Genomic DNA, 16,752 nt, shown 5'->3' with positions numbered 1-16,752 from the left:
TCTGCTGGCTGCCTTCCCTCCGGGACCCGACAGGACGACTTGGTCGCTGGCCCTTGCGGCTCCTGGAATTTTCATTTATTGTGAGTTACAAGACCGCACGCCTCGACATGGACGCTGACTGCCTCTCTCGTCACCACGTGGATGCCCTGATCCTGCTGCGCATGATCCGGTGACCTGCTTGATGGCTTTTACTAACCTGACAGACGTGCACGCTCAACAACAATGCGACGAATCCTTACACTGCATCATCTCTGTAGTGCAAACTGGCAGCACTGACGGCACATACCGAATTTTCGTGCTAAAGAACGGCATCCTCTGCCGCCGAAATCTCAACCATGACGGCCCTGAGTTGCTCTTTGTCCTTCCTCGTCAACAGTGATCCGTCGCTCTCGAGAAACTTCACGGTGCACCACCGGCGGGTCACCTTGGAGTTTTTCGTACACACGACCGCGTACGACGCCTGTTCTTCTGGACGGGGCCTCCACAGCTCTGTGCGTCATTAGGTCGCAACTTGGGAACTGTGTCAGCGCCGGAAGAAATCTCCCCTCCTACCTGTCGGAGGACTCCATCCAATTGAAGTTCTCTGGCATTTTTGCATCGATTATCGCCACTTGAACAAGATCACGCGAAAAGACGTCTACCCACTACCGAGCATTGATTACGCCTTGGACAGCTTGCGCGGAGCTAAATACATCTCGTCCATCGATCTTCGATCCGTGTACTGACGGACTTCAATTGATGAAAAGGACCGCGAGAAGACGGTCAAGCAGGTTAAGCAGGCCTTGACCTGCTTGACCCTTTTTCGACAACGACTAGAGGGGATAAGTGGATCGCCGTCGCTACTAATTATGCGACACGCTACGGGATAACAAAGGCGCTGCCGACTAGTTGCGCAACAGACGTCGCCAATTTTCTCCTCCACGACGTCATTCTCCACCATGGTGCACATCGACAGTTACTTACAGACCACCGCCGCTCGATCTTGTGTCGAGTTGTCGACCACCTCCTCGGCTCTTGTGCCACTGAACACAAGGTGTATACCACCTACCACCCACAAACGGTCTTAAAGAACGTCTTAATCAAACAATGACAAAATGCTGTAGATGTACGTCTCCAACGACCACAGCCACTGGGACGCCACCCTGGCCTATGTGACGTTCGCGTATAACTCTTCCCGACATGACACCGCAGGATATTTAACCTTTTATGTTTTGTATGGTCGCGACCCCACATTGCCATTTGACACCATCCTCCCTTCTGTGCTACGTGTTACAACTGAGCACGCTCGGGAAGTCATTGATCGCGCTCACATGGCACGTCTAGTCGCCCGATTCCGTTTGTAACCCTCCCAGCATATACAAAAAGAGCGTTATGACAGGGGGCCATCGCGATATTAAGTTCGCGCCTGATGCTCGGGTGCTCATTTGGTCACCATGTCGTCGAGTTGGCCTCTCCCAGAAGATTCTGTCTCGCTACACACTGCCTTATGAAGTGCTACGTCAAGTTAACGACGTAAATTACGAGATTTCGCTGCTACAGTTTAATGCACCCTCATTTCCGACACCTGTTGACGTCGTGCACGTTTCGTGGCTGAAGCCATACTTCGCTCACAATTCTTCACCCGCCATGCGCCGAGACGGCGCTTCACCACCTGGGGGTCCTGTTACGCAAAGAATAATGGAGAGGAAGAAGATCGCGAGACCCTGGCTACTGCGTGTTGTTGGTGGTCAGCCATATTAACAACTCTGACACATCTTGTATATGTATTGTAAATACAGTCTTTGTGTACTTCCAACATCCCGCAACAATACTGTGAAATACGAAAGCAAGTTTTACTGGGCAAACCTGTGCCCACAAAAACAGGTTACACTTGAAGAACGGTGACAGCGGCCAACCTAGTCGGCGATCGTCGAAATCTGATCTACCGGTCAAGCGAGTCGGCCTTTATACTGGAACCATCGAACGTTCTAGAGTAATCGCTGGTGCCCGCGTGTCTTCCAGGACGTCCTACAGCATTCGCGTCGCGCATATATGCAATCAGATTACACAAGGTTTGGTGAAAACAGACAGCTGCTAGAACAATCGATAACACTTCAAAAATTTTCGATACATGCACGCGCGTCCCACGCTGAGCGATAACATTTGGTAGACGGTGAATAAGCGCTTACCCGAAAAATATAAGCAAATCCACGTGTCAATATGTAAGGCCGTCGATATTGGCCTGTGCTATAGCTTACTCTGGCCTGCTACTCTATATTTAACTGGGAAAAAAGGGACAGGGAGGTAAAAGACTGATGATGACGACAGAAGACGCAGTTGAAGCTAAATATGCATGACGGGGCAGGCGCACAATATGCAAGATTGTGCTTACTGAAGCACGCAAGGAAGTGCATGAGCGATACCGTACTTTTACTTTCTTGAGCGTTTTTGTGAGCACTCCCTTGTAGAAGGCACATTTTTGCTGTCTTTCGGCGTCACTTTGTCCGTTCTACATGACCTCACTGTTTGCAGAAAAAACTGATACAAAATCGCAGAGCTGACGCGTATTCCTAAGTTTATTTTACTAATAACGTTCTCCTGAAAATTTTGCGCTTCGGCTATTAAAAATTGCTAGCTCTCCGGCAATTGAAAGCCGATGTGAACATGAAATGGCAACCCGCAAAGCAAATTGGTTGGAGATGATACTAGCCACAATCTTAAAATGAGTATGGTGCATGCTCGCCACGGCACACTCCACCGCACCACGCCATACTGTACGCTGGTTTATATGGACACTGGCCATTTAGAAGGCACGATGGGCAGCGAAAGACGCTAAGGAGACAGAGCGCACTGCCTAGGTAGAAGAAAATTGCCTCAAGAAGGCGCCACACAGCGTAGCGCCATCACTCGAGGCGACGCAAAACCCCGGACGCGGAACTGATGGACAGCTAGCGTTCAAAAGAAGCGCCAAACGACGAAGTGTGTGTGTGCCTTGTATATGCCCTTTGGACGTCGCCTATTGGAAATGAAGAATAAAACTTCAGTGTACTAGAAGCTACCGCATGAGTGATATTGTTAACAAACAACAGCAAGAACTCGGAAGTCACTTGGTAGTAACTAGAGTATGTAATTCGGACTTGAACAAAGGAATGGGGACCAGAGGCCGCATTTTCTTAAGTTTTGACTTGTTTCCCGGGTAATCTCGTTTTGTTCTACCAACTTGCTCCGTTCTCGTTTGAGTGCCCGGATAACGGCTCTGGCTCTTGGCTCAAGGTCACTCGAAGGCCGCCGACAATGGAAGCTAAAAGCATTTCATGTGTAAAAACGCAATGTATTTATCTTCAATTCCATTGCACCCGTTATTACAGTCAAGTAGAAAAGGATTTTTAACTGAATTTCATTTAATTGTATTTCGCTACAGGAAACAGGGAACGAGAGTTTGGGATTACGCTGCTGAACGTGAGGCCGCGGATTCGTTCCCGGCCTCGGCAAACGCATTTGGACGGGAGCGCAGTCTATAGGTTCAAACAATCCATTGTTCCCCAGTATGGCGTGCCTTACCATCAGGATCCTGGTTATTGCACGTAGAACTTCAGATTTGCATCTGTCAATGCCACAACAAATATTCGAACAGGATAAAATACTTAAACGCATCAAATACAAGATTTTAATTCATTACTTGCTTCTAATATAATTAGTTTCTGTTTATACTTGGGCAGGGCCGTCAAAAAATGCTTGAAAGTGCAGCTCGACAACTTTCTATGCACATACAGGGCTTAACAGCATTCGACAGCAGCGTACGATAAGCATCGGGCGTAAATATGGGAGAGAACCGGTTAAAGTGGCAGAAATAATGATGTTAGACGCTAAAGGTTTAGTGATCAGGTAAGCATGTAGTCAAGCACAATACGGCGGAGAGGAAAGCGTACGCTCGTAACAGGCACAAACTAAAAGGGACATGCTACGACAGGGCGCTCGTTGAAGAGCAATAAAGTTTTGAAATAGACACAAAATAGATGCTTTGAGGTTGCCTCTATGGGACCCTGTACTTTTTCAATGAATCCACGTGCGATTACATATGAAATGGCAGAGAAATGGGACGTTCGAAGAACTTTATGGAATTTCTGCAGATAAAAACTCAACTAGTTGCAACCTATCTCAAGCTCTAGTATTATTCACACTGAACTGCGGAACAGTTGCGGAACTCCCGTTCATAGCTTTGCTGTAAAACACACCACGTCCAAATCGCGAAAGCAATTGGTACTAGCAGCGCTGTTTTTCGGACAAATCCCAACGATTAAAACGGCCTCCTAACGCAGCTTTCATCCGACTATTTGGCACCTGGGCACTGTGGATTAAATAGAGTGCCTCCATGGGGAATACGCTACAATATTGCACCGGGTGCCGCGAACAGAAGCCAGAGAGGGTAAACGCAGCCGTAGCTGAACAAAGAAGGGCGGCATTGAAGGGGGAACGACAGAAGAAAGCTTCACTGACATCCCTCCGCTACTTTCCGGTTTCTAGTAGAATCCATTGTGCAAGTAAAACTCTTGCTTGGGCTAGTTGGTTCATGCTTGAAGTAATAAAGGCAAGGCGCAGAAGACCAGGACTGAGGAAGAAGAACACAAACGACAGAACCGGCGCCTGTCGCCAGGACCGGCGACAGGCGCCGGTCTTGTCGTTTGTGTTCTTCTTCCTGAGTCCTGGTCTTCTGCGCCTTGCCTTTAATACTTCAACCATTTTGCAACATTACCATTGCGCCTAATGTTCAAACTGAAGTGATCGGACGTCAGCACTCCTGATGCCAACAAGGGAAAAGCCAGCTTTATTGTCTTTAGGGCGTTCCTTTTATGCACCCCCCAGGTCACAGGAGAAGGTCAAACGGGAAGGGAAACTGATAGCCACCAGATACTGCGTGAGAGCTGCCGCTGACTTCGGAACAATCTTTTCCCCAGTGGTTCCCCCCTTAGAGGGGGAAACCGCTGGGGAGGCCTTCGGATCCGAGTGACCTCCTCAGAAGGGGAAAGGCATTGTAGGCGTTGGCGTCTCGTAGATGCAGGCGACCCTAATGCAGGTGGATCATCTAGTTTTTACTGACCCGTGGTGCTTTCCGACCGGATGTTGATGGGACACTGGACTGGTGGATTGGTCAATGAACTGTCCATAAGTCGCACCTTGACTTGGTCTAAGTGACGGCGCACGATCTTCCCCGTAGTGTCATCTGTCGTTTCCATCCGGGCGCCTTTGTTTCCTGGATCGTGGCGAGCGTCCTGGGCTCTTCTTGTAGGAAGGTACCCACACTGGATCGCCTGTCTGCAAGAAGCCGGGTGCATGAGTATGGCAGGGGTTACCTTCGACCGGAGCAAGGGGCACCATAGAGGTGTCCAGTCTAGAACGCGGCGGGAACGCCATCAACCGCAGGCCAACGAGGTCCTTCGGTAACTATGCAGGATCCTTGCCATACGGGTTTGTAAGGCCCCTTGCCGGTTTTTCTTCAATACCTGCTTTACGTTTCGCACAGCCCATTCTGCCAGTCCGTCTGACTGCGAGTGATACGGTACGGTGCACTAGTGCACGATCTTATCCAACCGCAGGAAGTCGGCGAACTCTTTCGCTGTGTACTGAGGACCGTTGTCCGACACGATTGTTTCCGGCATACCAAATGTGGTGACCGTGGTGCGGAAGGCCTTGATGGTTGCTCACGCTGTGGCGCCTTTCAGGGGCACAACCTTGAACTACTTAGTATGTGCATCTACCAATATCAGCAACATCCACCCTTCAACAGCACCGGCGAAATCTACGTGAGGCCTCGACCAACGCCGACCCATTTTCGGCCAGGGCACCGTCTTCTGTCTAGGTAGCATGGGAGCTGCTTGCACGCAAACATGACAACATTTTACAAGCCGCTCTATATCAGCATCGATCCATGGGTACCAAAAGAGTGAGCGGGCTAGTGCTTTGATCGCCCCGATTCCTTGATGTGTCGTGCAACAGGTGTAGCATCGCTGTTGTTGCCTCGGTAGGCGCCACCACGCGATGGCCCCAGTACTGAGTCCGTTACTAACAGTCAGCTCATCTCTTCTGTTAAAGAATACTTTTAAAGGCTCGTCCTTACGCATCAGGTGCTGCGGCCAAACTTCCTCTACCCATTTCCGCACCTTGCTTAACTATATGGCCTTCGAACTCAACGCTGCTAGCTGTATGGCCAAAATCACCCTATCGTTGAGGCTCTCCGTGGGGAGGACGTAGTCACCACCGTGACAATCTTCAGATCTATTGGGAAGTGTCGATGTGCTACTGGAATACGGCTGAGTGCGTCGGCTGGAATGTTGGCCTTGCCGTCCTTGTGCCGGGTATTGTAGCTGCAGGCACTCGAAATCCGAAAACACCAATGTACTGAAATGGCGTTGCTCAAGATCAAATAAAAAATAATGAGTAACTTTGAGGACAAACTGTACACAATAGGAATATTTCTTGACTTTAAAAAGGCATTTGATTCCATTAAACACGATATCTTGTTACAAAAGTTAAATGAGTACGGCATTAGGGGAACTGCTCTTAACCTAATTAAAAATTATCTATCCAACCGACTACAGTACACATACATTTGGCATTCCAAATCAGCAATGGGTGAAATCAAATACGGTGTTCCGCAGGAGTCTATCCTAGGGCCACTTCTTTTTTTATTATGCATTAATGACATCACAAACGTGCCTCTAACACCTGACATAATCATGTATGCTGATGACACTAATATCTTTTTTTCTGGTGGAAACTTGCTTACTCTCCAGCAAGAAGCATATATTTGGCTCAGTAATCTTTCAGACTCGTTTAGAGCAAATAAATTGGAATTAAGCACTAAAAAAACAAAATACATTATTTTTGGCCTCGTAACAAGGGTATTGATGATAGCTTAGTATTACAATACCGTGATGAAGTCAATATACGTACTACGTCCCAGAGGTTCCTTGGTGTTACGTTTGAAGAAAACAAACTGGTCCAGTCATGTCGGCAACGTTAAAATCAGCATTTCAAGATCCATCGGTGTTATTAATAAATTAAAACGTCTATTACCGTCTAGATAAAAAAACAATTATACTATAGCCTAGTGCATTCGCGCCTCCAATATTGGTTATCTGTCTTGTGTACCACGACGAAAACCAACATCCATAGTTTACTAACGTTGCAGAAACGCATGATTCGGGTAATTGAAAATGCGCCCTATAGAAGCCACTCCACTCCGCTTTTCAAGAAGAATTGTATTTTAACATTAGAAAACCTTAGTAACAAAAAAAAACATGCATTGCAATATTTGAAGACGTAAGACTCAATGAAAGCGCCTTTTTTAAAGCATACATCCCGAATGAACACAAATACAACACAAGGCAATTACCTTACAACAAAGGCAAGATCCGTATCAATTACGGCATGCAAAAGCAGGCATTCATAGTTCCAGATTTTCTGAATCATCACCCTGGCTTACTCACTATAATAAATGAATCAGCGTCCCTAAGCACTTTCAAAAAAAAAAAAAAAGAAAGTGAACATCTATTTCCTGCCGCTTCAGGTATGACTTCATTCTTTTGTACACAAATCGCATCCAGTATTTCTGTTACGCATTTCATGTACTTTTCTTTTTTTGTGTGTGTATGTATCCACTTTGTGTGCCACGCTTGCCCTGTGGGCTTGAGTGTTTTGTGCACTGGGAACGGGTCGGAGAAGGGGACTGGCACTTAGGCATTCGTGCCTTTTTGTCAGCCTCTTTGACAGAGATTCTCTGTATTTCTTGTGCCAAAATAAAGATTCATTCATTCATTCATTCATTCATTCATTCATTCATTCATTCATTCATTCATTCATTCATTCATCAGGGCTCAGCCCTGGATACGGTCCGCAGTCATGGCAGGCAGAGGCTTGTCAGGATGAAAGAGGCCCAAGAGCGGTTTAGTCTGTTATCAAGGTGAAAACTCTGCCGAGCAGATATGCACGAAATTTGAGCACACCGAATACCAATGCCCGGGCTTCCCACTCTAACTGTGAATAGTTACACTCCGCTTGGTTGAGTATGCGGAAGCGGAAGCCAACCGGGCGTAACACACGCTGGCCCACATCGTGTGGCAGCACCGCGCCGATTCCGACTGGCAATGCGTCACACTCTAGCATTAGTGGATTGTCGCCGTCAAAATGAGCTAGCCACTCGGCTTTCTTGAGCCTCGTCTTTACCTCGTCGAAGGCTTCCTGCTGTGTGCGGCCCCAGCGCCATTTGACATTTATGCGGAGAAGCTCGTACAGGGGTGCCATCACCGAGGACGCGTTATTAAAGAACTTGTGGTAATAAGTGACCAGCCCCAACAATGACCACAGCTCCGGTGCGCTTTGCGACTTCTTGACTTCGAGGATTGTATCATTGTTTTTCGTCGTCGGCTGCACCCCGTGAGCACTTGCTCTGTGACCCAGGAGGTCAACTTCCGGTTGGCGAAATTTGGACTTGTCTGGGTGCAAACGCGCTATCGACTCTCGCAACCGCTCCAGTACTTTGCGAAGTGTAGTGCAATCATCCATTTGTTGTGCAACAATGGGATTATAGAGATAGGCTTGCACCCCTCACAAGCCTTGGAGTATCGCCTCCCTGCGGCTCTGAAACAACGCCGGTGGTGACGAAACCCCGATTGGTAGTCGAGTGAAACAAAAGAGCCCCCTTCTGAGTGTTTACGCTCGTAAGTAGCTGGGGATTCTTCATTCAGAGGCAGCTGGTTGCACGCGTTGCGGAGGTGAATCGTACTAAAAGCTTCTCCATTTAACGTAGCAAGTATGTCATAAACGCGAGGAAAAGGATAGTGTGCCGTACGACAGGCTTGGTTAACTCTGACCTTGAAATCCCCGCAACGCCTTATGCTGCCGTTGCGTTTCACCACTGGAACTATGGGCGCAGCCCATTCGGAATATGGCACATGTTTGAGAATGCCGCCTTCAAATAGGCGATTAATTTCTTCGGCTACTTGGGTACGTAACGCGTACGGCACAAGACGAGCTTTGCAAAACTTTGGAATGGCGGTTTCTTTTAGGCGAAGGTGGGCAGGAGGACCCTTGATAAGGCCCAGATCTGGTTCAAACACTTAAGGAAATTCTTTTAACAGGTCTTGGACATCAACCTTTTTTCTGAATCTATGATGAAGGGCTCACCATTGGCCAACACGCTGAAAACCGGTACATCCAGTAGGTTGACCACTTTGATGATGTCTCGGCCGCACAGGTTGGGCACTCTGCATCCGAGGACGGTCTAGGTGCCTGCCACGGTACACCCTCCTCTGGAAACGCTGAGCTTCAACGGTCCGCGCACCGGAAGTTTCCCGAGGAAACAAGTTAAGTTCAACGGGCAGTCTTGGAGCTTAGGCCAGGCCGCCCGATGTTTTATGTACGTTGTCCACGTGATGATTGAAACGGACGACCCCTGTCTAGCTGCATGATGATCGGAACTCTTTCCCACTCCAACGTGCGCACCAGCGGCTTGACTGTCCCGAGGGACCCGACGTAGTCATCAGCAGCCCCAGCATGAGTAGGCCCTCAGCCTCGGCGTCGTCATCCCTCGGACCCAGCATACTGACGTTCCGATGTGACGCTCTTGGCGCGGTAGGCAATTTATCCTTGCGACGGAAGCACACCCTCGCCAGGTTCCCACGTTGACGGCACTTGTAGCATACATCTGAGTGGAAACGGCATGTTTCTGCGCTGTGCCCCTAACCTCCCTGACCTTGACATCTGAAGCATGACATTCTGCGTCGCTTCCTTTAGAGACGCCAAAGGAAGAGACGGGGTAAGGAGAAGTTGAAGACGGGGGAAGGGAAAGTGATGGCCACTAGATACTCCGTGATAGTTGCCGCGCGCTGCATGCGCGCTGACGTTACAACAGAAACACAGGTCGGTTACCTTACAGCATACTCCAGGTATCTTATGGCTAGTACTTAGACGACGCACACGGAAAATCGCAAAGTGTGTTTTCTTTCTTTTATATGCTCAGAATAAGTGATACATGCAATGCTACACAATCTAAACTAAATATTCTGGTTGCTTGTTCGTATAAGAACCGTTATATCCTACCTGCTGTGGGAACACTGCTGCTGACTGTGTGACCTTCCCGTGTGCCCGTAGCGACGATGCCTCACCAAGAATTCTGGCGAAGAGAAGCAGGCCCCGCAGGTTTCACAAGTGGACACTGAAGAGACGGTGCCGGCCTCGACAAGGTCACCTGAAACGTCATCGCAGCCAAGCTGGTATAAATCCCTCTGCTGTTTACAAATTTAGGCCCTCACGCATTCCCGTTTTACTCTGTGCGAACCCTGGCATCATACAAGATGTAGACGTGCTCGGCAAGGTGCGCTGCAGTGATCATAGGAGTGTAAGAACTCGAATTAGCCTAGACCTGAGGAGGGAACGGAAGAAACTGGTACATAAGAAGCCGATCACTGAGTTAGCGGTAAGGGGGAAAATAGAGGAATTCCAGATCAAGCTACAGAACAGGTATTCGGCTTTAACTCAGGAAGACGATTTAGTGTTGAAGCAATGAACGACAGTTTATGGGCATCATTAAGGAATGTGAACTAGAAGTCGGTGGTAACTCCGTAAGACAGGATACCAGTAAGCTATCGCAGGACACGAAAGATCTGATGAAGAAACGCCAATGTATGAAAGCCTCTAACCCTACAGCTAGAATAGAACTGGCAGAACTTTCACAGTTAATCAACAAGCTTAAGACACCTGACATTAGGAAGTATAATATGGATAGAATTGAGCATGCCCTCAGGAGCGGAGTAAGCCTAAAAGCAGTGAAGAAGAAACTAGCAATTGGCAAGAATCAGATGTATGCGTTAAGAGACAAAGCCGGCCATATCATTACTAATATGGATGAGATAGTTCAGGTGGCTGAGGAGTTCTGTAGAGATTTATACAGTACCAGTGGCACCCACGACGATAATGGAATAGAAAGTAGTCTAGAGGAATTCGAAATCCCAAAGGTAACGCCGGAAGAAGTAAAGAAAGCCTTGGGAGATATGCAAAGGGGGAAGGAAGCTGGAGAGGATCATGTAACAGCAGATTTGTTGAAGGATGGTGGACATATTGTTCTAGAGAAACTGGCCACCCTGTATACGCAATGCCTCATGACCTCGAGCGTACCGGATGTTGGAAGAACGCTAACATAATCCTGATTCATAAGAAAGGAGACGCCAAAGACTTGAAAAATTATAGACCGACCAGCTTACTGTCCGTTGCCTACAAACTATTTACTAAGGTAATCGCAAATAGAATCAGGAACACCTTAGACTTCTGTCAAGCAAAGGACCAGGCAGGATTCCGTAAAGGCTACTCAACAATAGATCACATTCACACTATAAATCAGGTGATAGAGAAATGTGCGGAATATAACCAACCCTTATATATAGCTCTCATTGATTACGAGAAAGCGTTTGATTCTGTCGAAACCTCAGCAGTCATGGAGGTATTACGGAATCAGGGTATAGATGAGCCGTATGTAAAAATACTGAAAGATATCTATAGCGGCTCCACAGCCACCGTTGTCCTCCATAAAGCAAGCAACAAAATCCCAATAAAGAAAGGCGTCAGGCAGGTAGATACGATCTCTCCAATGCTATTCACAGCATGTTTACAGGAGGTATTCAGAGACCTGGATTGGGAAGAATTGGGGATAAAAGTAAATGGAGAATACCTTAGTAATTTGCGATTCGCTGATGATATTGCCTTGCTTATTAACTCAGGGGACCAATTGCAATGCATGCTCACTGACCTGGAGAGGCAAAGCAGAAGAGTGGGTCCAAAAATTAATCTGCAGAAAACTAAAGTAATGTTTAACAGTCTCGGAAGCGAACAGCAATTTAGAATAGGCAGGGAGGCACTGGAAGTCGTAAGGGAATACACCTACTTAGGGCAGGTAGTGGCGGCAGATCCGTATCATGAGACGGAAATAATCAGAAGAATAAGAGTGGGCTGGATTCCTTGGGATTCCAAGGGAAGGGCAACGTAGCAGAGGGCGGCAGAATGTTAGGTGGGCGGTTGAGATTAGACGTTTGCAGGGACAACATGGCCACAATTAGTACATGACCCGGGTAGTTGGTGAAATATGGGAGAGGCCTCTGCCCTGCAGTGGGCGTAACCAGGCTGATGATGATGATGATTACCCGCTCAATATAGTAAGCCAGAAAGGGAGAAGATAATAATAATAATAATATATGGGGTTTTACGTGCCAAAACCACTTTCTGATTATGAGGCACGCCGTAGTGGGGGACTCCGGAAATTTTGACCACCTGGGGTTCTTTAACGTGCACCTAAATCTAAGTACACGGGTGTTTTCGCATTTCGCCCCCATCGAAATGCGGCCGCCGTGAGAAAGGGAGAAGATAGGCGCATAATGTCCGAACACCGATACTTCTGATGTTTCCTATAATTTGCAGCAAACGTCACATGCAAAATTGCGGTTACGTACAGGAGAACAACAGGCGGGCTTGTTTTAATGCACTCCTGCTACTGGCCAGTCTTAGTGCATGCAGAATTTATCGGGCTTTTTCAGCTGGCCGCAAATTCCTGTTTGTGAACAGCGAAGGAGTATTATTTGTGTTGTCAGCATCCGTTGGTATTGGCTGTCGTCTTATCTTTAAAGAATTGCAGGAGAGCTGCGTCTATTTTCCGCAATAAATGGCCTGTAAACGCAAAGCTCTAGTCAGTCTATCGCCCTTATCAGATGCACTGGTCTTCACAGCACTACAGCTATGTCCCAGAAAACTGCGCAGAGTACATATACAACGGCTCAGCTACCTACGAGTTCAGCGTCTTTGGCGCCAGTGCTACAATGCGCAGCGACCGATTGGGCTCTTTCAGCTGTGTGTGGATGCTGCGTGCTTTTGGCTAGTTATTGCTATCGCCCGCACTTATCGTCAGCTCTATCAGTGTGAATAAGTCTAAACGTTCCGGTTCTGTATTTTTATTCGCGCCACCATATTACTAGCAGAACACACTCGTTCGCTAGTTCCGTAGGTCCACGTCTCTCGTACATCTTCAGAATTGAGCTGCACGCTTTATTGCCAATGACTACAACACACTTCTCTAGCACAATAAAAATATCATTAACTCTTCCATACATAGTCTCACAGAGATATAACACTTCTCAGCGTATTACACCAAATATTGTACATTAACCATCTACCTACATTCCTGTTGGCGATATGGTACTTCGAGCTGCCTCAACACTAAGATATACAGAGTGCCTTAGCTAACATTAGCCAAGCTCTTAAATACCAAATATAGGATAGGATAGGAATAACTTTAATAAAGTGCCGGCAAACGACGATTTAACGAGTCGTGACGCTGGCCAAGCGTCGACCCGGGGTTATACTCTACTCTGCACTAGCTCCGTTGGGCCCATTTGTAGTGGGTTACGAGGCAAACATATAATATAAGATCACGAAACCAATGGCGTTCTGTCCGCAGTGGCATTCCGCAAAAGGAGGATGTTTTTTATTGGAATGACAATTATATGGACCCTCCAGCTGTACTTCTGCTGTCGGCGTCGTCGTGAGGTTCTTTATAACGTACAAGGGCGATGAAATCGTCGCCGCCTGCCCTATAGACAAGAACGGCACCGAGAGCGGCGCTGCTGCGCCGGCGTTGAGAGCGCCGCATGTGAAACAAAATTCTATTAGCGGGTGGTACCCCTCTCCCACTTCTCGTTCGCATCGCCTTGATTGCCTCCTGCACTGCGCGTGTTTGGGCACGTTTCGTGCCGCGCGCGGTGTGTGCCTGCGTGTGTGCGCGTGGACATTTGATTCGAAGGGCGATGTACAGTCTGTTTCACATTTAAGGGAAAACTCGGAGCGCATTGCATCGCGATGCGGCGAGCGCTTGAGTCAGGCGGCGGCAGCAGCAGCTCGCGCAGGTGCTTGAGGGGCGGGTTCTTGAACGTCGTCGTCTGCTACGGCGGCGCGCGCTGGCCGCATTGTCGGGACGCGTTCTGATGTCAGTTGCAGGGCGCCGATCTCACCGTTACTGCGAGAAATGAGCCGATATTCTTTACTAAGCGTTGTGCGACGCCCACTGACACGCCTTGAACGTAAGTTCATCGCTGCAGGGCAGCCATAGACGACGTACCGATTCCATACATTCCTGACAGCCCGTTTTTGGAAGGCGACTATATATTCTAACGTGATAGGTCGCCGATCCACACTGCTCGTGTTGTGCAAGAACTTCTGGAAGAGCGCGCAGTCACTCTCTTGGAGTGGCCGCCTCAATCCCCGGCGCCAACATCATTTAAAATGTCTGGGGCTCATTGAAAGTATCGCTGCCGCACCATCCCCTCTATCTGCAGTCGCCCGAGGATAGCCTTCGATCCACCATCGTCAGTGACTGAGACGTGCTGCGAATGAACACATCCCTGATCAAGTCATTATACACTTCACTGCCTTCCAGGATGAGCGCTGTCATCGCTGCTGCTGGGGACATGACGAGACACTAACTGAAGTTCCGAGCGTGACGTGTCCAATTCCCCACCTGCGGGCAGGGTCTGCCTGGTGTAGTGAATGATTGTCGAGAAAAATCACTTCCAGCTCATTGTCTTAACCTAAAACATTCCTTTAATAGTATCTGTTTGTTTCATCGTGTTTGACCCCCATAGTTATCCTTGTTGAGTGCTTTGTTTTCCTTTCGAGTCAAACAAAGACTCAGCACGTTGCGCGCACTTCTAGGTGCGTCTTGTCGCTTCTCATTACGGTAGCACACACAGTGAAGAAACATACGTGCACCCACTCAGTACCCCGACCTTTCGAAAGAACAAGCGAAGCATGCTGTCAAAAGAAGTTTGTGGAACACCATTATCGCCAAGCAAGGCTCAGAGTTCGGCGACGCACAACGTTTAGTAAAGAATATCAGCTCAGTTCCCGTAGTACCTATGAAATCGGTGCACTGCTCCTGACAGTAGCACGCTTCCCGACAATGCGGCCAGCGCGCGCCGCCGTAGCAGACGACGCAGATCACGACTCGGCCCCTCGAGCGTCTGCGCCTGCTCGAGCTGCTGCCGCCGCACGACTCCATTGCTTGCCGCATCGCGATGCAATACGTTCCGAGTTTTCCCCTAAGTGTGAAACAGACTGTACACGCTTCTATTTGGCTTTAAGAAGATCGGTACGCTTGACGATTATTTTTTATGGCTGCAATGCGGCGAAAGGGCAGCGTCTGCTTAACCGTGTAAGTGACGCTTTGCAGGTAATTGGAAACGACATCGTATGTGCCGCCGGAAAAATCGTAAGCACATACCATGCGGCACATACATACGGCACATACGAGCTAAAGTCGTTTTTGCAGTTTCTCACAATATGTTTGCTACAAATCCGTGTTGTCTCTGATGGCGACAACGGACTTCCATCGACACTGTGCGGAAATAAACAAAATATGTCGCTGCATAGCACAAGTACGACATGCGCACACAACTTTAACTAGTACGTCCCTTACAATATGGAATAGAGGGAGTAATGTAGACAGCTTGGCCATTTTTTTACCAGTACTCAAGAGTCCGAAGTTGAAAGTATTAGTAATCCTTCCTGCTTCAGCAATGCCGGCGCGACCAAGACGCGGGCGTGTATCGTCCAGTACCTCGATCTATCGGTGCAGTGGTGACGCGGGAATGAACTACGGTCATGTTCAATGCATCATGCACATATTCAATTTCTCGGCACACGTGAACTTCGGCCACTGCTAGCGCATACAACAGAAGTGGTTTTCATTCTTGGGCAGCGCACACACAAACGAAACACGAGAAAGAAGACAGGACAAGCACTCGTGGAACAACTTAATGTTTTTATATGAATGAAATGATTATGTACCGAGTAATTATTAAATTCATGTGGGTTACATATAAAAACCATCCTCCACTCAGGAGTCATCAATGAACGAGCTCGCTTCGTTTGCCAGTTGTTTACTTCGCTCGGCGCACCACAGTAATCCATGTCTGTCGTCTGCTTTTTTCATACCATTTTCTTGTGAATCGGCAGAATTTCACTGGTATCGCCAACCCTTTCGTGTTTACGTTGCTGTCGTGACAGTTAACAACGCAATAATAATTTCCGGTCATCCGAAGAGGCGCCGTCGCCAACAGGAGACGTTTCGCGTTGCGCGAACTGAACGCGAGCGCGATCGTGAAGGGTAGCGGCAGCGGAAACCTACACCGCTGGAGATTAAATCGTTCCGCCAGGGGAGAAACGAGCGCTGGCGTCTAGGATGAAACTTGGCGTGCGGTCGTCTATGCTGTATGTGCGAGTGAGCGCGTGAGATGTTGAGCCGGCGTACGCGGCTATACTAGTGTGTGCAAGCGAGAAGGTGGGCCCGAAAGCACGCCTTCTCCCGTACGCGGGGCACGGGGTGAAGCTTAGAACGACAGGAATCTGAGCTAGTTGGTAAGGATTCATTATGCAAAAGAGAGGTGAGGCATGCAGACAGGACACAAGAGTAGACAAGTGGACAACACGAACGCCGACTATCAACTAAAGGGAGCACTGAGGCGAAAAAAGAAAGAAGACAGAAAACTCATCTGCGCAAGCTCTGGAATGGTATCAGCATTTGTCCGTCGGGTACATTTGCCGGTCTACGTGAGAGATAACTGTTAAGGCGCTTAATCTCTTCCTTGTGTAAAGTAATCGAAAGCTGACACGCGCATGCACTTCCACCATTATATATATGCCATGCCTCTACCATAAGACGCGTATCTTCATTCTTAT

The 16,752-nt window shown here is 48.2% G+C and overlaps 1 protein-coding gene across 1 annotated transcript in view; it reads right to left on the bottom strand.

The window, feature by feature from the left end:
* The window catches only part of LOC139051959 (zinc finger protein 771-like), a 49,377-nt gene that overhangs the window by 15,205 nt on the left and 17,420 nt on the right, over nt 1-16,752 (bottom strand). Inside the window, exon 2 of the mRNA XM_070529017.1 lies at nt 10,078-10,225. Coding sequence (XP_070385118.1) covers nt 10,078-10,225 — 148 coding nt within the window. The remainder of the gene's footprint in view (nt 1-10,077; nt 10,226-16,752) is intronic.

Source organism: Dermacentor albipictus, unplaced genomic scaffold (genome assembly GCF_038994185.2).
Source record: "Dermacentor albipictus isolate Rhodes 1998 colony unplaced genomic scaffold, USDA_Dalb.pri_finalv2 scaffold_16, whole genome shotgun sequence".
Classification (NCBI taxonomy): Eukaryota; Metazoa; Arthropoda; class Arachnida; order Ixodida; family Ixodidae; genus Dermacentor; species Dermacentor albipictus.
Note: the sequence above shows the minus strand (reverse complement) of the source record. Positions and strands in the feature narration are given on the sequence as shown.